Raw genomic sequence first — 27,669 nt, forward strand, 5'->3', positions numbered from 1 at the left:
GCACATTGAGCAAGTACGACAAATTCTACAAAAATACTGGCCACTGTTAACAGCTGACGATGATATCAGAGAAATAATAACATCATATCCCAGCATAACATACCGAAGGGGACAAAATCTCAAAGATATGCTAGTGCACAGCCACTACTCAGGAGGAAGACTAACCAATAGAGATGAGCGAACATGTTCGTCCGAGCTTGATGCTCGGTCGAGCATTAGGGTACTCGAAACTGCTCGTTGCTCGGACGAATACCTCGCCCGCTCGAGAAAATGGCAGCTCCCGCCGTTTTGCTTTTTGGCGGCCAGAAACAGAGCCAATCACAAGCCAGGAGACTCTGCACTCCACCCAGCATGACGTGGTACCCTTACACTTCGATAGCAGTGGTTGGCTGGCCAGATCAGGTGACCCTGGGATAGACTAGCCGCTGCCCGCGCTGCTCGGATCATTCTGTGTCTGGATGCCGCTAGGGAGAGAGCTGCTGCTGGTCAGGGAAAGCGTTAGGGTGTTCTATTAGCTTACTGTTAGGCAGGAGTGATTCTCAAAGAACCCAACAGCCCTTCTTAGGGCTACAATAACGTTCTACTTTTTTTATTTTAATTTGCATCTAGTACCATTTTGTGAGGAATTAGCAGGGGGACTTGCTACCGTTGTGTTTAGCTCTTAGTGGCACACATATCCATAGCAAAGACCGAAGTGGGAAAATTTAGTAGGGGTTGGATTTCAATTAGGCACTAACTCAGTGTCATCTCATCTGGCATAGTAGTGTGCTTTGATACTTGGCTAGAAAATAGCCATAGGAGAATACAAAGAGCTTACTTACGCATACAGTAGCGTTCTATATATTTGATTTCTGGTTGATCTGCTGGTGGCTGTACTTTCTGCAGTGCATGTACTAGCCAATTCTGAGCAATTTGTAGTGAGACTTGCGACCGCTGTGTTCTGCGCTTAGTGACGCACATATCCATAGCAAAGACTGAAGTGGGAAAATTTAGTAGGGGTTGGATTTCAATTAGGCACTAACTCAGTGTCATCTCATCTGGCATAGTAGTGTGCTTTGATACTTGGCTAGAAAATAGCCATAGGAGAATACAAAGAGCTTACTTACGCATACAGTAGCGTTCTATATATTTGATTTCTGGTTGATCTGCTGGTGGCTGTACTTTCTGCAGTGCATGTACTAGCCAATTCTGAGCAATTTGTAGTGAGACTTGCGACCGCTGTGTTCTGCGCTTAGTGACGCACATATCCATAGCAAAGACCGAAGTGGGAAAATTTAGTAGGGGTTGGATTTCAATTAGGCACTAACTCAGTGTCATCTCATCTGGCATAGTAGTGTGCTTTGATACTTGGCTAGAAAATAGCCATAGGAGAATACAAAGAGCTTACTTACGCATACAGTAGCGTTCTATATATTTGATTTCTGGTTGATCTGCTGGTGGCTGTACTTTCTGCAGTGCATGTACTAGCCAATTCTGAGCAATTTGTAGTGAGACTTGCGACCGCTGTGTTCTGCGCTTAGTGACGCACATATCCATAGCAAAGACCGAAGTGGGAAAATTTAGTAGGGGTTGGATTTCAATTAGGCACTAACTCAGTGTCATCTCATCTGGCATAGTAGTGTGCTTTGATACTTGGCTAGAAAATAGCCATAGGAGAATACAAAGAGCTTACTTACGCATACAGTAGCGTTCTATATATTTGATTTCTGGTTGATCTGCTGGTGGCTGTACTTTCTGCAGTGCATGTACTAGCCAATTCTGAGCAATTTGTAGTGAGACTTGCGACCGCTGTGTTCTGCGCTTAGTGACGCACATATCCATAGCAAAGACCGAAGTGGGAAAATTTAGTAGGGGTTGGATTTCAATTAGGCACTAACTCAGTGTCATCTCATCTGGCATAGTAGTGTGCTTTGATACTTGGCTAGAAAATAGCCATAGCAATAGGATAGCATTGTTTGGTTTTAAAAACTCAAAAAAAAACAAAAAACACAAAAAAAAAAAAAAACACAAAAAAAAACAAAAAAAAGTAAAAAAAAAAATAAAGTTATAACTCTCATTTTAAAAATGTTTAACCCGAGGGCTAGGGGTAGAGGACGAGGGCGGGGACGTGGGCGTCCAACTACTGCAGGGGTCAGAGGCCGTGGTCCTGGGCGGGGTGAGACACCACCTGCTGATGAGGGAGCAGGGGAACGCCGCAGAGCTACACTCCCTAGGTTCATGTCTGAAGTTACTGGGACTCGTGGTAGAGCACTGTTGAGGCCAGAACAGTGCGAACAGGTGATGTCGTGGATTGCTGACAATGCTTCGAGCAATTTGTCCACCACCAGTCAGTCTTCCACGCAGTCCACCCATGTCACCGAAATCGCCACTCCTCCAGCTCCTGCACCTCAGCCTCCTCCCCCCCAGTCTGCCCCCTCCCAGGAAAATTTGGCATTTGAACCGGCATACTCTGAGGAACTGTTTTCTGGACCCTTCCCACAGTCACAAACCACTTGTCCGGTTGCTGCTGAGCAATTTTCCGATGCCCAGGTTTTCCAACAGTCACAGTCTGTGGGTGATGATGACCTTCTTGACGTAGTGGAAGTGTGTAAAGAGGTGTCCGACGATGAGGAGACACGGTTGTCAGACAGTGGGGAAGTTGTTGTCAGGGCAGGAAGTCCGAGGGGGGAGCAGACTGAGGGATCGGAGGATGATGAGGTGACAGACCCAAGCTGGGTTGAGAGGCCGGGTGAACACAGTGCTTCTGAGACGGAGGAGAGTCCTCGACCAGAACAGGTTGGAAGAGGCAGTGGTGGGGCCAGACGGAGAGGCAGGGCCAGAGCTGGTGCATCAGCGCCAAATGTGTCAACTAGTGAAGCTCCCGTGGCGAGGGCTCCTGCGGCGAGGGCTAGATCTTCAGAAGTCTGGAGGTTCTTTAAGGAAACACCGGATGACCGACGGACTGTGGTGTGCAACATTTGCCAAACCAGGCTCAGCAGGGGTTCCACCACTACTAGCTTAACTACCACCAGTATGCGCAGGCATATGAATGCTAAACACCCCACTCAGTGGCAACAAGCCCGTTCACCTCCGGCCGTGCACACCACTGCTCCTTCCCCTGTGTCAGCTGCTAGTCAGCCCCCTGCCCAGGACCCTGCCACAAAAACCCCATCGTCGCCTCCACGATCCTCCACAGCATCCACCAGCGTTCAGCTCTCCATACCCCAGACGCTGGAGCGGAAACGCAAATATAGTGCAACCCACCCGCACGCCCAAGCCCTTAATGTGCACATCTCCAGATTGCTTAGCCTGGAGATGCTGCCCTATAGGCTAGTAGAGACCGAGGCCTTTCGCAACCTCATGGCGGCGGCCGCCCCTCGGTATTCGGTCCCCAGCCGCCACTACTTTTCCCGATGTGCCGTCCCAGCCCTGCACCAGCACGTGTCAGACAACATCATCCGTGCCCTGACCAACGCCGTTTCTGACAAGGTCCACCTGACCACGGACACGTGGACGAGTGCTGCCGGGCAGGGCCACTATATATCGCTGACGGCACATTGGGTTAACTTGGTGGAGGCTGGGACCGAGTCTGACACTGGGGCTGCTCATATACTGCCGACGCCGAGGATTGCGGGGCCTACCTCGGTCCAGGTGTTTCAGGCCTACTATGCCTCCTCCTCCTCCCACCCCTCCTCCACCTCCTCCTCCGAACTACCATCCGTGGGCACGGCGCCATCAGTCGGTAGCTCTAGGCACAGCAGCAGTGCCGTCGCTAAGCGACAGCAGGCGGTGCTCAAACTGCTGAGCCTAGGCGACAAAAGGCACACCGCCCAAGAGCTATTACAGGGCATCACGGCGCAGACTGATCTGTGGCTGGCACCGCTGAACCTCAAGCCGGGAATGGTTGTGTGTGACAACGGCCGTAACCTGGTGGCGGCTCTGCAACTCGGCAGACTGACACATGTGCCATGCCTGGCCCATGTGTTAAATCTGATAGTTCAGCGTTTCCTCAAGACATACCCCAATCTGTCTGATTTGCTCACGAAGGTGCGCCGCATCTGTGCGCATTTCAGGAAGTCCAGCCCAGATGCTGCCACTCTCAGGGCAGCGCAGCGCCGCCTCCAACTGCCCGCTCACCGACTGTTGTGCGACGTGCCCACGAGGTGGAATTCAACACTGACCATGTTATCCAGAGTTTACCAGCAGCGCAGAGCGATTGTAGACTGCCAGATGTCAACTTCCACCAGAACTGGTAGTCAGGTCAGTCAGCTTCCTCAAGTCTACAATGAGGAGTGGACGTGGATGTCTGATATCTGTCAGGTGCTGAGTAACTTTGAGGAGTCAACACAGATGGTCAGTGGCGATGCCGCCATCATCAGCCTCACCATCCCGCTGCTTGGCCTGTTGAAAAACTCTCTGGTCAGCATGAAGTCGGAAGCTTTGCGCTCGTCACAAGAGACAGGGGAAGAATATTCCCTTGTTGATAGCCAAAGCACCCTCAGGTCTGTTTCTCAGCGCATATCGGAGGAGGTGGAGGTGGAGGAGGATGAGGAGGAAGAGGAGGAGAATGTTGGTGAGACACAAGAGGGGACCATTGTTGAGTCCTTTACTGTTCAGCGTGTATGGGCAGAAGAAGAGGAGTTGGAGGAGTTGGAGGAGGAGGAAATGGACAGTCAGGCCAGTGAGGGGAGTGAATTCTTACGCGTTGGTACTCTGGCGCATATGGCAGATTTCATGCTAGGCTGCCTATCCCGTGACCCTCGCGTTCAAAGAATTTATTCCAGCACCGATTACTGGGTGTTCACTCTCCTGGACCCACGGTACAAGCAAAATCTTTCCACTCTCATCCCTGCAGAGGAAAGGAGTGTGAGAATGCATGAATACCAGCAGGCCCTGGTGCACAAGCTGAAACAGTATTTCCCTTCTGACAGCGCTAGCGGCAGAGTGCGTAGTTCTGCGGGACAAGTAGCGAGGGAGAGTAGGCGAGCAGGCAGCTTGTCCAGCACTGGCAAGGGTACGCTTTACAAGGCTTTTGCCAGCTTTATGTCACCCCAGCAAGACACTGTCACCTGTCCCCAGTCTCGGCAGAGTAGGGCTGATCTTTACAGAAAGATGGTGAGGGAGTACGTAGCTGACCATACCATCGTCCTAAATGATCACACAGCTCCCTACAACTACTGGGTTTCAAAGCTGGACATGTGGCACGAACTGGCGCTGTACGCCTTGGAGGTTCTTGCCTGCCCTGCCGCTAGCGTCTTGTCCGAGCGGGTTTTCAGTGCAGCTGGTGACATCATCACCGATAAGCGTACACGCCTGTCGACTGACAGCGCTGACAGGCTGACGCTTATTAAAATGAATAAAGGCTGGATTTCTCAGAATTTCCAATCTCCACCAGGTGAAGGAAGCTCAACCTGAATAATTGATCCACTCCTCCTCCTCCTCATTTTCCTCCTTCTCCTCCTCTTTGTACAGTAAAGCAGAGGAAAATGGCTATTTTTTGACAGGGCCCACTGGCTCTTGCTATAGTACTTCATGCATTTAATTTTTCTGGAGGGCCACCTACCCGGTCCTCTGTTTGAAACAATTTTTGTGAGTGCCACATACAGGCACTCAATCTATTCCATTTTACTGGAGGGCCACCTACCTGCTCCTCTGGTTTGAAAAATTTTTGGGACTGCCACATACAGGCACTCAATCTATTCCATTTTACTGCAGGGCCACCTACCTGCTCCTCTGGTTTGAAATATTTTTGGGACTGCCACATACAGGCACTCAATCTATTCCATTTTACTGGAGGGCCACCTACCTGCTCCTCTGGTTTGAAAAATTTTTGGGACTGCCACATACAGGCACTCAATCTATTCCATTTTACTGCAGGGCCACCTACCTGCTCCTCTGGTTTGAAACATTTTTGGGACTGCCACATACAGGCACTCAATCTATTCCATTTTACTGGAGGGCCACCTACCTGCTCCTCTGGTTTGAAAAATGTTTGGGACTGCCACATACAGGCACTATCCAAATTAAATTGTCTCCATAGCAGCCTCCACACGTTGTCTCCATTGCTACCTCCAAAAGTCGTCCATATAGCTGCCTCCATACATCGTCCCTTTATCAAACGAGGTGTGTCAGGCAGAAATTTGGGTTGTTTTCATGGATTCCACATCAAAGTTGTTAACTTTGTCGCCACCCTGCTGTGTTATCCACAAAATATACTGGCAAACTTTTACCATTTAGGGATATTATTTCAGCGCTTCTTGCGCATCTGTTTACATTCCCCTCACCCGGCATATCCTAAACTTATAAGAACGCTACTACACTTGATCTTATACAAAAGGTTCTTAGAAGTGCTGTTTGGGGAGTAGCCTAGAGACAGGGGCTTGAATTGGCGAAAGCTCGCCTGGCAGCGGAGCGCCAGCTCCATGCGCATCATGCGCTTCTTGCGCATCTGTTTACATTCCCCTCACCCGCCATATCCTAAACTTATAAGAACGCTACTACACTTGATCTTATACAAAAGGTTCTTAGAAGTGCTGTTTGGGGAGTAGCCTAGAGACAGGGGCTTGGATTGGCAAAAGCTCGCCTGGCTGCAGAGCGCCAGCTCCATCCCAAGATCCAACTAACATAGTTGCAGCACCTTTAATCTACTACTAGTTCACTGCCTCCATAATAATAATAATAATAATAATCTTTATTTATATAGCGCCATCATATTCCGTAGCGCTTTACAAATCATAGGAAACAAATACAAATGTATTGTAACAGAGCACAACATTTGTATGGAACAACAGGAGTGAGGTCCCTGCTCGCCAGAGCTTACGGTTTATGAAGATGATGGGGTAACACGAGGTAAAAGAATATTTAACGGTCAAGCCATTCTTCTTAGGGAATAGAACAAAATATAATAAATGGAATTGCTGTCGCTTGAACCACTCAGCCGTCATCTTATATACCAGGTCCAGGGTGAATGGGACTGCAGAGAAGTCTGGTGCCTGTTGGTTGCTGGATAACAGATGGGAGGACGACACAGGACGGGTTAGTAGAAGAGTTAAAACTTCATGCAGTTAATGAGTGTTATAGGCTTGCCTAAAGAAATGGGTTTTAAGAGCACGTTTGAATCTTTGGAGGTTAGGTATTAGTCTGATAGTCCAGGGCAGAGCATTCCATAGAATTGGTGCAGCTCTAGAGAAGTCTTGGAGACGCGAGTGGGAGGTCCGCACTAGGGTAGAGGTTAATCTAAGATCACTGGCGGATCTAAGAGCACGGGTTGGGCGATAGACTGAGATAAGAGAGGAGAGGTAGGGGGGTGCAGCATTATACAGAGCTTTATGGATGAGGGTTATTATTATTTTAAACTGTATTCGAAAGGAGACTGGCAGCCAGTGCAGCGACTGGCATGAACTGTAAGCATACATGGTCCCCTTATCAAACGAGCTGTGTCAGGCAGAATTTTGGGTTGTTTTCATGGCTTCCATGTTAACTTTGTCGCCACCCTGCTGTGTAATCCACAAAATATACTGGCAAACTTTTATCATGTACCGATATTATTTGAGCGCTTCTTGCTCACCTCCTTTGGTTCCTCTCTGCTACCCATTGGTTTGAAGCCTGAGTCCAATTAGGGTATGTCGCCATGCCACTCTCTAGCCTGCTGCCGCTGCCTCTGCCTCTGCATGCCGTCCCCTGTAGTGTCAGGGTCAATTATTGGATGTTTTACATGCTATCTAGCTTAATTCTGTCACTCTGTCATGGCCATGCTGTTGCCCATAATTTCGGCATAATGGTGCGATTAAGCAGCCTCAGAGGCATCCATGCATGCTGCCCCTGCTGTTTCCTGTCCATTTCCGTGGTGTTTCCATCCTTTTCTGAGGTTCCCAGGTGTTTGGCCAAGCTTCCCTGTGCAGAGCCTTGGTCCCCTTGAAAAATGCTCGAGTCTCCCATTGACTTCAATGGGGTTCGTTATTCGAGACGAGCACTCGAGCATCGGGAAAAGTTCGTCTCGAATAACGAGTACCCGAGCATTTTAGTGTTCGCTCATCTCTACTAACCAACCAAAGTCGACTAACACCTAGAACCACTGCATCATATCCATGTGGAGACTGCTCATTTTGTCAATTTATGTTAAAGAAAAAGACTTTCACGGATGCTGAGGGACTTAAAACCTATGAAATACGGAAGTATATTAATTGTAAATCCACTGGAGTAGTGTATATAGCACAGTGTAAATGTCCCAAACTATACGTGGGAAAAACTGTACAAGAACTACGAAGGAGAATGTCATCGCATTTAAGCACAATACGCACAGATAAAGACACTACCCTAACAAAATACATGAAACTGGTACACAAGGGAGTTCTAAAACAACTGCGATTCTGGGGAATTGACCAGCTCAAGACGGGAGAAAGACGAGGAAACGTAGACAAACGACTCATGCAGATCGAAGCACGATGGATTTATCGCCTTCGCACATTAAATCCCAGAGGTCTCAATGAGGGCTTTACTTTCGCACCTTTCTTTAAAATAGCCCAAAACACTGACCCCAAGGGACATCAGAGTAATTTAAGGACAAATCTTCTACCCCGTACTGTCAACCTGCCAATAAGTACACACCTACCACTTTCTACAATACCAGTATAGGAAAACATTAAACTTGGACAGCTTAAGGCAGTCCAAATGAGGAACTATAACAAAGAAGCAGAAACTCAGTATTAAATACAGCAATCGGATGCCAAAATGCACAATCGTCTGATATAATCGTGCCATCAAGAACAATGAATAAGGGCAGAGATAGCACCATAAAGATAAAGAGGGATATGGGCATATGAAAACATGGGGATGTACTTGAGATTGTAGAAGCACTAAATCCTAAGCAGCCAAAAATATGGGCTATTAGATATAAGAGACATAGATATATATGTAAAACCATTACCCCTCCCCTCCTCCCCTCCTCCCCAAATATTTAGTGGCCACAAAAAATATATATGTATATCCAAGTACCAACGCATACACAGGAGAACGCATTCACAAATAGAAGCTTAGAAGTATCCTGTAAGAGCTGGCGCATGCGCCACAGTTTGGTGCGCCTGCGCATTAGACATAATGATAGGACATCAGCACCTATCAGAACGGAGGGGAGTAACCCACAGGGAGATTCCTATTGGAGGAACAACACACACCCACGGAATGATGTCACAGGAAAACCATTTAAAAGCTGGTGCACGGCACCTGATCGCTGCATTTGCCCCAAACCCCTGATGACGCCACGCTAGGTGGCGAAACATGTCGGGGGGGCGATCTTAGGTTTTAAAGCAAGGAATGAGAGACGGCCACAATATACAGCCAACTGAGGTAGCCACCAGAACAGGAGTTAAAAACGAAGCAAGTTGTTGAGAGGGAGGACTAGGTATAGTTAACAAGCACCAGAGACTACAGGACAGTAGCGAGTAAGTGATCTATACCCAAATAGTCGAATAGAGTGGATGCTATGTGTTATACATGGGATAGAGGAGAATAGGGGTTAATAATCACTTGTAGAGCAAAGAGAGAAAAAGCTATTTATCTAGACGCCCTGAACAGGGTCTGAATGAATACTGAAAACTACTGAACACTGGGCTAATAGCGATACACAGACCTGTGTGCTCCTACCTCTCTACCCTACCCCAATCCTAAAAATTCCCCCTCCCTTGTTGTCTTCCCTTGTCTGTGTGAGAATCAGAGTGAATGGCTGAACAAACACTGCACCCATGTATAGGAAATAGTCTCATAAGGAGATAAAAAGGTAAAAATTTCAAGTGGCACAGCCCCTCCTCCTTGATATATTTTAAAACAAAAATACTGAGCCAAAATACTAATGTAATGTTCTCTTACAAATATTTTAAACTTAGAAAATAAAAGTTACATTTTAGTTAGCACAAAAAGGGTTAAATTGGCCTTTTGGCATTTTTTGTTATGTGACCAAGTAACTGACACTTCTGCAGACCTACCGCCACTGACTTTTTTCACTGAATTTAATTCACTTTTAAAGAGATCCAAAGGGCCATAAAAACATACAAATTATCCAACCAATATGCCTGTTATGGAGTTATGGTCCAGATGGCATATCTGGGATCAGGGCAGTGAGACAAAGGCGTACCTGGGTCTCAGCTTGCACTGGTGGCCTTGGAAACTAAGATATACAGAACTCTCAGTGGAAACATAGAAAGCAGGTTGTGTGTGGACTCAACAGTATCCAGAGATTCATCCGGATCCAATGAGACCAGAATCACGATCCTATGACCTCCCATTGAGAAGGAGTTATCCAAGATCCTGGATCTGATCCAAAGTAGGAGGTTTCCTAGAGCCCTCTTTTAGGTGTGAAGGAGTGGGTCTACACCTTATATCACGGCATCCCTTATGTCCACTGTAATTTGCATAAGGGAATTATCATCAAGAGCAGGAAAGGATCTTCAAGCATGGATTAACCTCTTTCCCCATTAGTATTATATCTTGGTTATAAATACACAACCAGGTTGACATCTGAATGATTATTATGGGTAAAACTTAAATTTTATCTTCCATGTCTTCTCTTTCATTTGCAGCTACCCAGACATTTCCCCGTTTCCTTGCCACTTGTCCTCCAGGTTTCTGCCCAATCAGCCCCAAACATCAGCTGCCAGCAGGACTCTCTAACTGTCCAGGTGTCTGCAGATGTCCAGGCCTTTGTTGTTTATCCCAACCAGACGTGGCTCCCTGTTTTCCAGATGCAGGCTGTGAGTTCTAGTACTGGGAGAATAAAGGATATGGATGTTACAAGCTTGATTTATTTATTGTCACCCCGATGTTGTTTGTACAGAACTCACTGACAGCGGTAAACATGGTCTTATCTGAAGAGACTTTTGGAGCAACGATATATGTAAAAAAGTGAGTCACCAATCGATATTTAATAGGATGCCTATATGATGGTTTTAAAAAGAACCTGTTAAAAGAATTTCATTAATAAGTGTAATGACACTAGCACTATACTAGCTCTTGCCCACACTGTTTTTAGCTAAAAAATTCATAGCTCATATGCCCAGAAAATGAACTTTGTAAGCACCACTCCTGAATGAGAAGTGAGCCCCAAAGTGTCATTCATGTGAAGCAGTGTGTCTCTTAACTCATGTCTGCCGGCGTCTCCCTCATTCCTACTCCCTATAGTAGTACTACCACTATATAATATATCCCATTATGAATCTTTTAAGTGTACGTTCATATTAACATATTGAGGGATTCATCATATAATGAAGGTCCCGCCATTCCATATTATATACTATATTGTGCCACGCTGTATGCATCATATACTATATCACTCCACGCTGTACGTATTATATACTATATGGCAGGAATAACATATAGGAATAACAATCTGGGACTTATTTAGTTCCATATGAATGACCATTAGACGTCTGGTACAAGTGTCTTGATGTTCAGCGTTTTATTGATACAGTGTTCATTTATTATTTATAGAGTATTTAGGGGCACTTACAGTGTTCATTCTCATGATTGCTGGGCTTTTAGTGAAGTTACAAATTCATGGTGCTCTACAAATATTTTATTATTAATGTTTTTTAATTTACTTAATTTACTTAATTTTTTTAATGCAGGATATGCATATTTTAGTATCAAAGTAACAATAAAAGTTGTATTATATTGGCAGCTGACTGAATTTTTGCTTCCAGTTTTCAATTGACGCTGGTTCATTCTAATGTGGGTCCTGTCAAAGTGAGTATTCCATGCATACATGTACATACTATATACATGTTCAATATAGAAAGCCTGACGATAAGTGGTCTTGGTAATATCATTGTCCTAGCACAGAAATTTTTTACCAATAATTCTTTATGGCTGACCCCAGTTAATGCCTTTTTGTTGCAGTAATTTTTATTTATTTTTTCATCCTACCTTCCAAAAGTCATCTTTTTATTTTTCCATTGCAATTTTCAATTTCAATTGCAAGGTTGAGCAGTATTTTTTAATGGAACTGCGCATAAAATGCATTATTAAAAATGTATTTGCCACATTCTAATTTTATTCTCTAGGTCAGTATATTATTATTACTATTATATGTCAACATCATGATGAATTTTTCCAACATTTTTTATTGGAACCAGTTTGAAGTATATCTGTGTTTTGAAAATGTGTTTAAATGCTTTAACATATCCAGGTAATTTTGAGATTGTTTTCTTGTCACACATTGTACTTTAGATTAGTGGAAAAAATTGGATGATATCTCTTGTGTTTAAGTATGAAAAAAATGGTAACTTAAAAAAAAAAATTCTCAATTTTCAAAGTTCAAAATTTATTGCTTTTCAGCCAGTCATAGCACCCAAATACCTTCATAAATAACATTTCCCGAATGAAAATTGCCAAACCCTGCTCAGTATTCAAGTAACTTTGAGAGGGTAAAACCGAATAAATTACCCCATCATATAAAATACACCCTCTATGCATGAGAAACCCTGTTAACCCTTTTGGTGTTTTACTAGGGGTTAAATCAAAATGGAGGTGGAGTTTACAATTTGTAATTTTTTTGGACAATACATTCATTTTGTTCCTTGCACCCCCCCCCCCCCAAAAAAATTTTTTTTTTTTTACAATGGATTAAATGATGAGAAACTCCACAAAGTTGTATACCCACCGATACCCCATATGTGTTGGTATATGGGCTTACAGCCGGGCATAGAATGGATGGAGCGCCATTGAGAGCAGATTTGCATTGTCATATTTTACAGGGTATAAAATGTTTATTTTTTTTGTATGGGGGATTATATTGAGTGGGTATAAGAAAAAAATTTTTTCTGGCTTACAGTTTTTAGCTTTTTTTTGTTGACCATACACCATACTGTAAAAATGACATATTCTTATATAGCACGATTACAGAGATACCCCATTTATATAGCTTTCTTATGGTTGACTTGTTTTGTAGAGTATAGAACTCATTTGTTGAGAAATTTGCTTGTTTTTGAATCGTCATGTACTAAGAGGCATAACATTTTATTTTTTTTGTATACGGAGCCGTTTTAGGGCTTGTTGTTTTAGGGACAAGCTTTAGTTTATATGTTATCATGTTGGGGTAAATGTTACTTTTTGATCACTTTTTATCCTTTCTTATTAGGTTGTGAAAATATTATAATTTTTACATGATTTTTAAAAAAAAGTTTGTATGGCGTTCACCGTACGGGTTCGCTAACAATTTTATCTTATTGTGCAGGTTGCTACGGACGTGGTGATACCCAATATGTATTGTTTTGTGGTGATTTACACTTTTTTAAAGTGCAATTTGATTTTTATATTTGATGGGGTCAACAAAGATCTTATTAGAGGATCTTTTTTAATTTTAAAAAAGAGATCATTTGATCATTTGTTCATTGTTCATTGTAATAGAGTGCAATAAATGTACTGGCTAAATCTGCCACTGTGACAAACAGAAGACATCGGGGCTCATTTACTAAGGGCCCCGCGGACCTCACTTTCATCGGACTTCCTGACGAATTCAGCTTTGCGCCGCTGGGATAGGAATTTAAAAGGGTTTTTTGGCGCACACGAACAGATTTTGGCACAATCGCGCCTGCTTTCATGCTACACAAATTGGGGTGCAGGCTGTTGGGCGATCCGACAGATTCGGACAAACCGCAGGATTAAACTTAAAAATTGTGTCGCAAGCCATGCACTTACATGCACCAGGAAGAAGAAGGTGAACTCCGGCTGACCTGAGCGGGGAGCGACACATGCAGGATATTGGGCGCACGATCTTCATGAATCACGGCAGAGTTCATCCTCGTCGGACAGTCCGGATCAGGAAACGCGCAGGACTGAGTAAGTAAATGTGCCCCATTGTGCAAGTATACCACAAAAGTGGATCCAAATTTTCAGATTTCATGTGGCTACAATTTTTTTTTTGATCTGGCATGTATGCCCATTTAACATACAGCAGTTGTTTGACTTGGTGCTTAAAAATTTCTTTATTTGCATATCTGATACGTATTTTTCATAACAATACTGCTTGTCCTTCTTTGGTTTACAATTTCAGTTTTAAGGATTGTATCCCATATATATAATGAGATCTCCCTCTGTCCCTCTCTGCCGTTATCTCTCCGTTTTTCCATCTCTCTCTATCTATTATATTACTTCACATATTACCTCACACATAAGCTGTCTTATACTCATTCCCCCAAGTGTGCCTGATTCATGAGTCGTGCTGCACGTTCTTCATTAACCCCTTAAAGGAAATCTTACCATTTGATTTCATGCATTATGAACCAAACATACCTTGAGAATTCTGTAGCTACACTGACGCAGAAACATATCATGTTTGATCCCTTAGCTGAGGAGTTTTGCTGAAAAAACACTTATAAAATTATGATAATGAAGCTCTTTTGCTTATATGCCTAGCTCCGAGATTCCCCTCTCATTAAGTATGCACTACTTTAGAGATTGTTGTGAACACCGGGGCACCCAATTTCCTGCATGTGTCGCTTCCCCGTTCCGGTCCACCGGAGTTTACCTTCTTCTTCCTGGTGCATGTAAGTGCTTGATCTTGTGACACAAATTGAAAGTTAAATCACGCACTCAGTCTAAATCTGTCGGATCGACCGACGGCCCCCCTCACAATTTCTGTTGCATGAAAGCCGGCGCCGATGCGCCAAAATCTGATCGCATGCGATACAATCCCCTACTAAATAACTTTCCCAGCAGCGCGATCCCCGAAAAGTCAGAAAACCAGACGGAAATGCGGCCGTGGGACCCTTAGTCCCACTGTGTTGTCCCTGAAGAATAAATCAATCACTGCACATACACGGACACCCAGACATATATACACTCAGCTTTATATATTTCTAGTTGTAGCCCCCATTGTTTCCCGGGATAGTAAATAACTGCTCTTAGCGTTAAAAAATGTAATGGATTAACAAAAATATTTTATATCTGTCAATGTATCTAACTATATATCAATCGAAAAATAGAAAATGTGCAGAACTCCAAAAGTGTAGTGTAAATACAAGCCCACAATACATTATTCACTGTGCATCTGCATAAACAGCAGAAACCTAATTTCATCTTCTTGGATTCACCAGCTCCTCAAGGTCATGGCTGCTGGAGACTAGGGTACCTCAAATGGAAGGACCTGCACTTTTTCCAGACCTGAATTCTATTGAAAACCTATGAGATCAGCATGTGGTGGCTTATAACTCTGCACCCCAGAACTTCAATGGCCTGAGGGCCACCATTTAAGAAGACTGGGATGCAATCTCTCAGAAGACAATGGGGGTCATTTACTAAGGGCCCGATTTGCGTTTTCCCGACGTGTTACCCGAATATTTCCGATTTGCGCCGATTGTACCTGAATTGCCCCGGGATTTTGGCGCACGCGATCGGATTGTGGCGCATCGGCGCCGGCTTGCGCGCGACGGAAATCGGGGGGCGTGGCCGAACGAAAACCCAACTTATTCGGAAAAACCACCGCATTTAACAACCGAAAAAGTGTCGCTTGGGAAGCGCTTACCTTCACCTGTTCCGAGGTGGTGCATTCCGGCGCGTTGAGATGATTTTCAGCGCAGCAGCGCCACCTGGTGGACGGCGGAGGAACTACCTTCATAAATCCCGGCCGGACCCGAATCCTGTGCAGAGAACGCGCCGCTGGATCGCGAATGGTCCGGGTAAGTAAATGTGCCCCAATGAGTCGACTTGTGAACATCATGAGACATCATCATAAAGCTGCAATTGATGCTCATGGCCACGTGTCAGCATCGGTGCTGCGGCAGGATACCACCACGTCGCTCCGCAGGTCGAGTTGAAGTCAGGCAGGAGGTCAGGAGATCACAAGAGTCTCAATAACAACGCTTTCTCTAAGGCAACTGGGCACAAAGATCTGGCAGAAGTCATAGGAAGAGGCAGGCTATATAGCAGAGCAGTGGCCAGCCAGCGCCGATTGGCGGCGCACTGGCCCTTTAAATTTCGCAAAGCCGACATGCACGCATCCCCGCCCCCAGGCTCTGTCGCTAGGGTGGGGACAGGTGAGTATGACGGCAGCCACGTAGAATTAATATGAGCATAGTAGAAGATGAAATGAGTTCATAAAGCAATGACTTCCATTATTGGCAAAAAATATTATTGTAACCAATATAAGCAGGGCACTGGTATATATGTTTGAGAGGTCTATAAGTCTACAGTCATGTATTTGGCTATGTGTAGGTCTGCAGAGGAAAAAAAATACCTTATATAAACTATGTATAACATATTGTTTTATTAGATGGACAATCTGCAGAAAACTCTTAGCTTTGGCCTGAAAATAATGACTCCAGTTCTGAATGGTAAGTGCTCTATGAAGGAGGTTAGTTTTAGGACATAGAGAAGAAATGAGGTGGTTTCTTCTATCTATGTTGACAACTGAACACAATATTGTATTACATAGTTGTATTACATACAACTACCGGTTTATAGTTTTTTACAATGCTTCAACGGTGGACTCTTCACATCTGCACTGGAGGTTTACAGAAGAATGGAACAGATAGAAAATATATAAAGTGAATGGATCACTCCCAGGACCCAATTTATGATATCTGGAGGCAGATATTTTTGCCCCTACTCTTTGTAGCCTTGTACCCAGACCTATGAGAAATATATCTAGAAAATATCTACCCCTGCTTTGAGTTCATTGTGAAAAAAAAGCACTTTATAATTATTTGTTGTTGTAAGTGTCCAGGAGTTCCTGGGTTACAACACCATTATGTATTATATAGCATTATAAAACATAGCCCAGGAAAACCCGTGATAACACAACCCCTTATATATATACATGCGCATGAAAAATAAAGACCCAACAAAGCCTAAAAAACTCAAATCAAGTTTAAAAATAAAACAGAAGTATATGAATAATCATATCATACAAAAAATGTATCCACTCAACAATCACTGAGCGTGAAATTCCCTGATAATAAAACACCACGACAAATGAAATTCAAGATGAGGGAGGGAGGAGGGGGGTTGTATGCAGTTTTAAATACCCGCTCATTTCCCGCCCCTGACTTCTGCTACCTGCAAAAACTTCTGCCTAATAACAGCACCTTCCGGAGTGGGATCCTACCAACTGTACAAGTAAGACTTTTACCCCAAAGATGCCATTTACAGCTCCATAAATTTAACACTCATTTTAATGTCTTTACTTCAGCAATGACAAGCATAATGACAAAACACAAAAGAGGGAAAAGGGTCCGTATTATCATGTGTCAATATGACCTTATGCTTTAATCCATTTATAGAGCGACTCAAGAAGATGTTTCTCCTACCTTTCCATCTCCAAGACCCCATTGTTCATGTTGAGAAGGTAAAGACTTGTCTACCATGTATCCCAAATAGCATAATCAAATCCTTAGATACAGCAGCTCAATATATAGTATCACACATAATAAGACAAGAAACACAGCTCATCAATCAGTATTACAGATGATACTATAAGATACAGCTGACAGTATCATACAACAGCTACCAATGTATTACACTCCATAGGATTATACGATGGCTTATCACACCCATGATATGCTGTCTTATTAGACAGTATATGTCTACATTACATGGTTCAGAAACTATGGCTTTGGAGCAATTAAATGGCAGGCTTAGATACAGTCAGTCCCTGGGTTACGTACAAGATAGGTTCTTAATAGAGATGAGCGAACATGCTCGTCCGAGCTTGATGCTCGGTCGAGCATTAGGGTACTCGAAACTGCTCGTTGCTCGGACGAATACTTCGCCCGCTCGAGAAAATGGCAGCTCCCGCCGTTTTGCTTTTTGGCGGCCAGAAACAGAGCCAATCACAAGCCAGGAGACTCTGCACTCCACCCAGCATGACGTGGTACCCTTACACGTCGATAGCAGTGGTTGGCTGGCCAGATCAGGTGACCCTGGGATAGACTAGCCGCTGCCCGCGCTGCTCGGATCATTCTGTGTCTGGATGCCGCTAGGGAGAGAGCTGCTGCTGGTCAGGGAAAGCGTTAGGGTGTTCTATTAGCTTACTGTTAGGCAGGAGTGATTCTCAAAGAACCCAACAGCCCTTCTTAGGGCTACAATAACGTTCTACTTTTTTTATTTTAATTTGCATCTAGTACCATTTTGTGAGGAATTAGCAGGGGGACTTGCTACCGTTGTGTTTAGCTCTTAGTGGCACACATATCCATAGCAAAGACCGAAGTGGGAAAATTTAGTAGGGGTTGGATTTCAATTAGGCACTAACTCAGTGTCATCTCATCTGGCATAGTAGTGTGCTTTGATACTTGGCTAGAAAATAGCCATAGGAGAATACAAAGAGCTTACTTACGCATACAGTAGCGTTCTATATATTTGATTTCTGGTTGATCTGCTGGTGGCTGTACTTTCTGCAGTGCATGTACTAGCCAATTCTGAGCAATTTGTAGTGAGACTTGCGACCGCTGTGTTCTGCGCTTAGTGACGCACATATCCATAGCAAAGACCGAAGTGGGAAAATTTAGTAGGGGTTGGATTTCAATTAGGCACTAACTCAGTGTCATCTCATCTGGCATAGTAGTGTGCTTTGATACTTGGCTAGAAAATAGCCATAGGAGAATACAAAGAGCTTACTTACGCATACAGTAGCGTTCTATATATTTGATTTCTGGTTGATCTGCTGGTGGCTGTACTTTCTGCAGTGCATGTACTAGCCAATTCTGAGCAATTTGTAGTGAGACTTGCGACCGCTGTGTTCTGCGCTTAGTGACGCACATATCCATAGCAAAGACCGAAGTGGGAAAATTTAGTAGGGGTTGGATTTCAATTAGGCACTAACTCAGTGTCATCTCATCTGGCATAGTAGTGTGCTTTGATACTTGGCTAGAAAATAGCCATAGGAGAATACAAAGAGCTTACTTACGCATACAGTAGCGTTCTATATATTTGATTTCTGGTTGATCTGCTGGTGGCTGTACTTTCTGCAGTGCATGTACTAGCCAATTCTGAGCAATTTGTAGTGAGACTTGCGACCGCTGTGTTCTGCGCTTAGTGACGCACATATCCATAGCAAAGACCGAAGTGGGAAAATTTAGTAGGGGTTGGATTTCAATTAGGCACTAACTCAGTGTCATCTCATCTGGCATAGTAGTGTGCTTTGATACTTGGCTAGAAAATAGCCATAGCAATAGGATAGCATTGTTTGGTTTTAAAAACTCAAAAAAAAAACAAAAAACACAAAAAAAAAAAAAAACACAAAAAAAAAAAAAAAAGTAAAAAAAAAAATAAAGTTATAACTCTCATTTTAAAAATGTTTAACCCGAGGGCTAGGGGTAGAGGACGAGGGCGGGGACGTGGGCGTCCAACTACTGCAGGGGTCAGAGGCCGTGGTCCTGGGCGGGGTGAGACACCACCTGCTGATGAGGGAGCAGGGGAACGCCGCAGAGCTACACTCCCTAGGTTCATGTCTGAAGTTACTGGGACTCGTGGTAGAGCACTGTTGAGGCCAGAACAGTGCGAACAGGTGATGTCGTGGATTGCTGACAATGCTTCGAGCAATTTGTCCACCACCAGTCAGTCTTCCACGCAGTCCACCCATGTCACCGAAATCGCCACTCCTCCAGCTCCTGCACCTCAGCCTCCTCCCCCCCAGTCTGCCCCCTCCCAGGAAAATTTGGCATTTGAACCGGCATACTCTGAGGAACTGTTTTCTGGACCCTTCCCACAGTCACAAACCACTTGTCCGGTTGCTGCTGAGCAATTTTCCGATGCCCAGGTTTTCCAACAGTCACAGTCTGTGGGTGATGATGACCTTCTTGACGTAGTGGAAGTGTGTAAAGAGGTGTCCGACGATGAGGAGACACGGTTGTCAGACAGTGGGGAAGTTGTTGTCAGGGCAGGAAGTCCGAGGGGGGAGCAGACTGAGGGATCGGAGGATGATGAGGTGACAGACCCAAGCTGGGTTGAGAGGCCGGGTGAACACAGTGCTTCTGAGACGGAGGAGAGTCCTCGACCAGAACAGGTTGGAAGAGGCAGTGGTGGGGCCAGACGGAGAGGCAGGGCCAGAGCTGGTGCATCAGCGCCAAATGTGTCAACTAGTGAAGCTCCCGTGGCGAGGGCTCCTGCGGCGAGGGCTAGATCTTCAGAAGTCTGGAGGTTCTTTAAGGAAACACCGGATGACCGACGGACTGTGGTGTGCAACATTTGCCAAACCAGGCTCAGCAGGGGTTCCACCACTACTAGCTTAACTACCACCAGTATGCGCAGGCATATGAATGCTAAACACCCCACTCAGTGGCAACAAGCCCGTTCACCTCCGGCCGTGCACACCACTGCTCCTTCCCCTGTGTCAGCTGCTAGTCAGCCCCCTGCCCAGGACCCTGCCACAAAAACCCCATCGTCGCCTCCACGATCCTCCACAGCATCCACCAGCGTTCAGCTCTCCATACCCCAGACGCTGGAGCGGAAACGCAAATATAGTGCAACCCACCCGCACGCCCAAGCCCTTAATGTGCACATCTCCAGATTGCTTAGCCTGGAGATGCTGCCCTATAGGCTAGTAGAGACCGAGGCCTTTCGCAACCTCATGGCGGCGGCCGCCCCTCGGTATTCGGTCCCCAGCCGCCACTACTTTTCCCGATGTGCCGTCCCAGCCCTGCACCAGCACGTGTCAGACAACATCATCCGTGCCCTGACCAACGCCGTTTCTGACAAGGTCCACCTGACCACGGACACGTGGACGAGTGCTGCCGGGCAGGGCCACTATATATCGCTGACGGCACATTGGGTTAACTTGGTGGAGGCTGGGACCGAGTCTGACACTGGGGCTGCTCATATACTGCCGACGCCGAGGATTGCGGGGCCTACCTCGGTCCAGGTGTTTCAGGCCTACTATGCCTCCTCCTCCTCCCACCCCTCCTCCACCTCCTCCTCCGAACTACCATCCGTGGGCACGGCGCCATCAGTCGGTAGCTCTAGGCACAGCAGCAGTGCCGTCGCTAAGCGACAGCAGGCGGTGCTCAAACTGCTGAGCCTAGGCGACAAAAGGCACACCGCCCAAGAGCTATTACAGGGCATCACGGCGCAGACTGATCTGTGGCTGGCACCGCTGAACCTCAAGCCGGGAATGGTTGTGTGTGACAACGGCCGTAACCTGGTGGCGGCTCTGCAACTCGGCAGACTGACACATGTGCCATGCCTGGCCCATGTGTTAAATCTGATAGTTCAGCGTTTCCTCAAGACATACCCCAATCTGTCTGATTTGCTCACGAAGGTGCGCCGCATCTGTGCGCATTTCAGGAAGTCCAGCCCAGATGCTGCCACTCTCAGGGCAGCGCAGCGCCGCCTCCAACTGCCCGCTCACCGACTGTTGTGCGACGTGCCCACGAGGTGGAATTCAACACTGACCATGTTATCCAGAGTTTACCAGCAGCGCAGAGCGATTGTAGACTGCCAGATGTCAACTTCCACCAGAACTGGTAGTCAGGTCAGTCAGCTTCCTCAAGTCTACAATGAGGAGTGGACGTGGATGCCTGATATCTGTCAGGTGCTGAGTAACTTTGAGGAGTCAACACAGATGGTCAGTGGCGATGCCGCCATCATCAGCCTCACCATCCCGCTGCTTGGCCTGTTGAAAAACTCTCTGGTCAGCATGAAGTCGGAAGCTTTGCGCTCGTCACAAGAGACAGGGGAAGAATATTCCCTTGTTGATAGTTAAAGCACCCTCAGGTCTGTTTCTCAGCGCATATCGGAGGAGGTGGAGGTGGAGGAGGATGAGGAGGAAGAGGAGGAGAATGTTGGTGAGACACAAGAGGGGACCATTGTTGAGTCCTTTACTGTTCAGCGTGTATGGGCAGAAGAAGAGGAGTTGGAGGAGTTGGAGTAGGAGGAAATGGACAGTCAGGCCAGTGAGGGGAGTGAATTCTTACGCGTTGGTACTCTGGCGCATATGGCAGATTTCATGCTAGGCTGCCTATCCCGTGACCCTCGCGTTCAAAGAATTTATTCCAGCACCGATTACTGGGTGTTCACTCTCCTGGACCCACGGTACAAGCAAAATCTTTCCACTCTCATCCCTGCAGAGGAAAGGAGTGTGAGAATGCATGAATACCAGCAGGCCCTGGTGCACAAGCTGAAACAGTATTTCCCTTCTGACAGCGCTAGCGGCAGAGTGCGTAGTTCTGCGGGACAAGTAGCGAGGGAGAGTAGGCGAGCAGGCAGCTTGTCCAGCACTGGCAAGGGTACGCTTTACAAGGCTTTTGCCAGCTTTATGTCACCCCAGCAAGACACTGTCACCTGTCCCCAGTCTCGGCAGAGTAGGGCTGATCTTTACAGAAAGATGGTGAGGGAGTACGTAGCTGACCATACCATCGTCCTAAATGATCACACAGCTCCCTACAACTACTGGGTTTCAAAGCTGGACATGTGGCACGAACTGGCGCTGTACGCCTTGGAGGTTCTTGCCTGCCCTGCCGCTAGCGTCTTGTCCGAGCGGGTTTTCAGTGCAGCTGGTGGCATCATCACCGATAAGCGTACACGCCTGTCGACTGACAGCGCTGACAGGCTGACGCTTATTAAAATGAATAAAGGCTGGATTTCTCAGAATTTCCAATCTCCACCAGGTGAAGGAAGCTCAACCTGAATAATTGATCCACTCCTCCTCATTTTCCTCCTTCTCCTCCTCTTTGTACAGTAAAGCAGAGGAAAATGGCTATTTTTTGACAGGGCCCACTGGCTCTTGCTATAGTACTTCATGCATTTAATTTTTCTGGAGGGCCACCTACCCGGTCCTCTGTTTGAAACAATTTTTGTGAGTGCCACATACAGGCACTCAATCTATTCCATTTTACTGGAGGGCCACCTACCTGCTCCTCTGGTTTGAAAAATTTTTGGGACTGCCACATACAGGCACTCAATCTATTCCATTTTACTGCAGGGCCACCTACCTGCTCCTCTGGTTTGAAACATTTTTGGGACTGCCACATACAGGCACTCAATCTATTCCATTTTACTGGAGGGCCACCTACCTGCTCCTCTGGTTTGAAAAATTTTTGGGACTGCCACATACAGGCACTCAATCTATTCCATTTTACTGCAGGGCCACCTACCTGCTCCTCTGGTTTGAAACATTTTTGGGACTGCCACATACAGGCACTCAATCTATTCCATTTTACTGGAGGGCCACCTACCTGCTCCTCTGGTTTGAAAAATGTTTGGGACTGCCACATACAGGCACTATCCAAATTAAATTGTCTCCATAGCAGCCTCCACACGTTGTCTCCATTGCTACCTCCAAAAGTCGTCCATATAGCTGCCTCCATACATCGTCCCTTTATCAAACGAGGTGTGTCAGGCAGAAATTTGGGTTGTTTTCATGGATTCCACATCAAAGTTGTTAACTTTGTCGCCACCCTGCTGTGTTATCCACAAAATATACTGGCAAACTTTTACCATTTAGGGATATTATTTCAGCGCTTCTTGCGCATCTGTTTACATTCCCCTCACCCGGCATATCCTAAACTTATAAGAACGCTACTACACTTGATCTTATACAAAAGGTTCTTAGAAGTGCTGTTTGGGGAGTAGCCTAGAGACAGGGGCTTGAATTGGCGAAAGCTCGCCTGGCAGCGGAGCGCCAGCTCCATGCGCATCATGCGCTTCTTGCGCATCTGTTTACATTCCCCTCACCCGCCATATCCCAAACTTATAAGAACGCTACTACACTTAACTTGGTGCAGGCTGGGACCGAGTCTGACCCTGGGGCTGGTCATATACTGCCGACGCAGAGAATTGCGGGGCCTACCTCGGTCCAGGTCTCAAAGGCCTACTATACCTCCTCCCACCCCTCCTCCACCTCCTCCTCCTCCGAATTACCATCCGTGGGCATGGCGCCATCAGTCGGTAGCTCTAGGCACAGCAGCAGTGCCGTCGCTAAGCGACAGCAGGCGGTGCTGAAACTGCTGAGCCTAGGCGATAAAAGGCACACCGCCCAAGAGCTATTACAGGGCATTCCACATCAAAGTTGTTAACTTTGTCGCCACCCTGCTGTGTAATCCCCAAAATATACTTGCAAACTTTTACCATTTAGGGATATTATTTCAGCGCTTCTTGCGCATCTGTTTACATTCCCCTCACCCGCCATATCCTAAACTTATAAGAACGCTACTACACTTGATCTTATACAAAAGGTTCTTAGAAGTGCTGTTTGGGGAGTAGCCTAGAGACAGGGGCTTGGATTGGCAAAAGCTCGCCTGGCTGCAGAGCGCCAGCTCCATCCCAAGATCCAACTAACATAGTTGCAGCACCTTTAATCTACTACTAGTTCACTGCCTCCATAATAATAATAATAATAATCTTTATTTATATAGCGCCATCATATTCCGTAGCGCTTTACAAATCATAGGAAACAAATACAAATGTATTGTAACAGAGCACAACATTTGTATGGAACAACAGGAGTGAGGTCCCTGCTCGCCAGAGCTTACGGTTTATGAAGATGATGGGGTAACACGAGGTAAAAGAATATTTAACGGTCAAGCCATTCTTCTTAGGGAATAGAACAAAATATAATAAATGGAATTGCTGTCGCTTGAACCACTCAGCCGTCATCTTATATACCAGGTCCAGGGTGAATGGGACTGCAGAGAAGTCTGGTGCCTGTTGGTTGCTGGATAACAGATGGGAGGACGACACAGGACGGGTTAGTAGAAGAGTTAAAACTTCATGCAGTTAATGAGTGTTATAGGCTTGCCTAAAGAAATGGGTTTTAAGAGCACGTTTGAAACTTTGGAGGTTAGGTATTAGTCTGATAGTCCAGGGCAGAGCATTCCATAGAATTGGTGCAGCTCTAGAGAAGTCTTGGAGACGCGAGTGGGAGGTCCGCACTAGGGTAGAGGTTAATCTAAGATCACTGGCGGATCTAAGAGCACGGGTTGGGCGATAGACTGAGATAAGAGAGGAGAGGTAGGGGGGTGCAGCATTATACAGAGCTTTATGGATGAGGGTTATTATTATTTTAAACTGTATTCGAAAGGAGACTGGCAGCCAGTGCAGCGACTGGCATGAACTGTAAGCATACATGGTCCCCTTATCAAACGAGCTGTGTCAGGCAGAATTTTGGGTTGTTTTCATGGCTTCCATGTTAACTTTGTCGCCACCCTGCTGTGTAATCCACAAAATATACTGGCAAACTTTTATCATGTACCGATATTATTTGAGCGCTTCTTGCTCACCTCCTTTGGTTCCTCTCTGACACCCATTGGTTTGAAGCCTGAGTCCAATTAGGGTATGTCGCCATGCCACTCTCTAGCCTGCTGCCGCTGCCTCTGCCTCTGCATGCCGTCCCCTGTAGTGTCAGGGTCAATTATTGGATGTTTTACATGCTATCTAGCTTCATTCTGTCACTCTGTCATGGCCATGCTGTTGCCCATAATTTCGGCATAATGGTGCGATTAAGCAGCCTCAGAGGCATCCATGCATGCTGCCCCTGCTGTTTCCTGTCCATTTCCGTGGTGTTTCCATCCTTTTCTGAGGTTCCCAGGTGTTTGGCCAAGCTTCCCTGTGCAGAGCCTTGGTCCCCTTGAAAAATGCTCGAGTCTCCCATTGACTTCAATGGGGTTCGTTATTCGAGACGAGCACTCGAGCATCGGGAAAAGTTCGTCTCGAATAACGAGTACCCGAGCATTTTAGTGTTCGCTCATCTCTAGTTCTTAAGTTAAATTTGTCTGTAAGTCGTAACAGGTATATTTTATAATTCAAAGAAAGAGTAGGTTGTGACCGGCACTTCAGTCTGCTAAACTCTTTGTCATTATTCCATATCCATTAAAAAGAGGAAATTACATTGCATAATCCAAGGGACCTACGCGTTTCGGACATAGACATTCAGTTCTTACTCATGGTCTAAGGGATTTACACAAATACAACTACAGTTGTAGTATACAACAATGGTCACAGCACAACCAGTCCAGAACTCAGGAAAACGCCTTAAAAGAACTACAGAACAATAACTGTGTAACTGTCTGTATGAGGGGCAAGGACGGGCCCCATTGTTGTTCCTCTAAGAGGTATGTATTATGCAAATGCTGGGGGATGCCAAAGTATATAAAGTAATCACACTTGACCCAACAGAGAATGTCAAACAAACGTTAACACATAAAATACAATGGGGAGTGTCCCTGGGTTTACATACCAAGAAAGAAGCTATTTTCTTAGTTCCAGACCATCCATTATGCCCTATTTTCCACATTTTTCCAAAAACACATAAGGATATATTCCCTCCACCTCTACACCCCATAATTTTTGGGGTAGAATCCATTCTAGAGCGTGTAAGTGAGTGGTTAGACTTATTTTTACAGCCTATGGAAAAAGCATAACCGGGATATTTGCAAGACAAAAAACAAAAGACAAACTATGAGCAATTTACAATGGAAACATGTGACATTGTGTCGCTGTACACAAATACACCCCACGATAAAGCATTGGTGGCATTGGAGAAACATATGAGCTTATTTACTGATTATACACATGATTTACAACAATACATTTTATCAGTAACACATATTTTACTGACCAACAACTTCTTTTCTTTTTACAAGACCTTCTATGTACAAACCTAGGGCTGCCCCATGGTTTCTTGTTTATCACCATCATTGACAAACATTTATGTATCCTGGTGGGAACGCAACTATCTGTACAACACGTCTAACCATTTCAGGACTAGCATTTACTGGTATGGTAGGTATATTGATGATGCCCTGCTCATGTGGGATGGACATGAGCAGGGCGTAATCGATTTCATACAGTACATCAACAATAACAATTGTAATTTGTCTTTCACATATGATGTTAACAAACAAAAAATTCCATATCTTGATGTTATGTGGGAGGGGAATTCTAAAACACGATGCATAGACACAGAATTGTTTCGCAAATCCACTAGTGGCAATTCAGTGCTTCAAGCATCCAGATGTCACCCACAGCATGTGGTTAAAAATCTACCTGTGGGAGAAGATATACGTACCCACATAAGTTGTAGCACAGAGATGTCTTTTCTTAAAGTATGTAAAACCATCACCATCAAGACAAATAGATTAAAACAAAGAGGATACTGGGATCATGTTCTTAACAGAGATGAATGTACAGCAAAGAACAGAACCCGTCAGTCTCTTTTATCTTTGCAAAGAATGTCAGAAACACACCAGAAATAGTTTTTCCACCACATTCAGCAATGAATATAATCAAGTAGTGACCATAATTAAAAAATATCTACCCATGCTGACAGCGGATATTAAATCAAAACAGATCTTGAGCCATGGCTGCCAATTCGTATGACGTGGAGCTCGCACTATTGGCAATATAGTTTCCCCATCCATGTACATATCACAAAACAATAAAATTCATAAAACATGGCTTAGCACCAAAGGCTCCTACAAATGTGGGGGTAATAGGTGCAATAATTGCTGCCATATGCGCAACACCACTATTTTTTCTACTATCAATGCAGATAAAGTGTGGAACATCAAAACATTTAATAATTATAATACTATATATGAGATGTACTTGGCAACATGTTTAACATGTAAGCTACAGTACGTAGGTAGTACAATACGTCCTCTTAAGGAAAGAATCTCAGAACACATCTCAGATGGAACTAAATGGGCTGCAAAGAATATATCCAGCCCGTGAAAACACTTTTTACAAATACATGCAAGAGATCTTACAAAT

General features: G+C 45.3%; 1 protein-coding gene across 1 annotated transcript in view; it reads left to right on the plus strand.

The window, feature by feature from the left end:
• Window positions 1-27,669, plus strand: part of LOC140064159 (bactericidal permeability-increasing protein-like) — a 62,045-nt gene that overhangs the window by 32,507 nt on the left and 1,869 nt on the right. Inside the window, exons 11-15 of the mRNA XM_072110759.1 lie at window positions 10,554-10,724; window positions 10,808-10,875; window positions 11,673-11,715; window positions 16,241-16,301; window positions 17,250-17,314. Coding sequence (XP_071966860.1) covers window positions 10,554-10,724; window positions 10,808-10,875; window positions 11,673-11,715; window positions 16,241-16,301; window positions 17,250-17,314 — 408 coding nt within the window. The remainder of the gene's footprint in view (window positions 1-10,553; window positions 10,725-10,807; window positions 10,876-11,672; window positions 11,716-16,240; window positions 16,302-17,249; window positions 17,315-27,669) is intronic.

The sequence above is a fragment of the Engystomops pustulosus genome, chromosome 6 (genome assembly GCF_040894005.1).
Source record: "Engystomops pustulosus chromosome 6, aEngPut4.maternal, whole genome shotgun sequence".
Taxonomy (NCBI): Eukaryota; Metazoa; Chordata; class Amphibia; order Anura; family Leptodactylidae; genus Engystomops; species Engystomops pustulosus.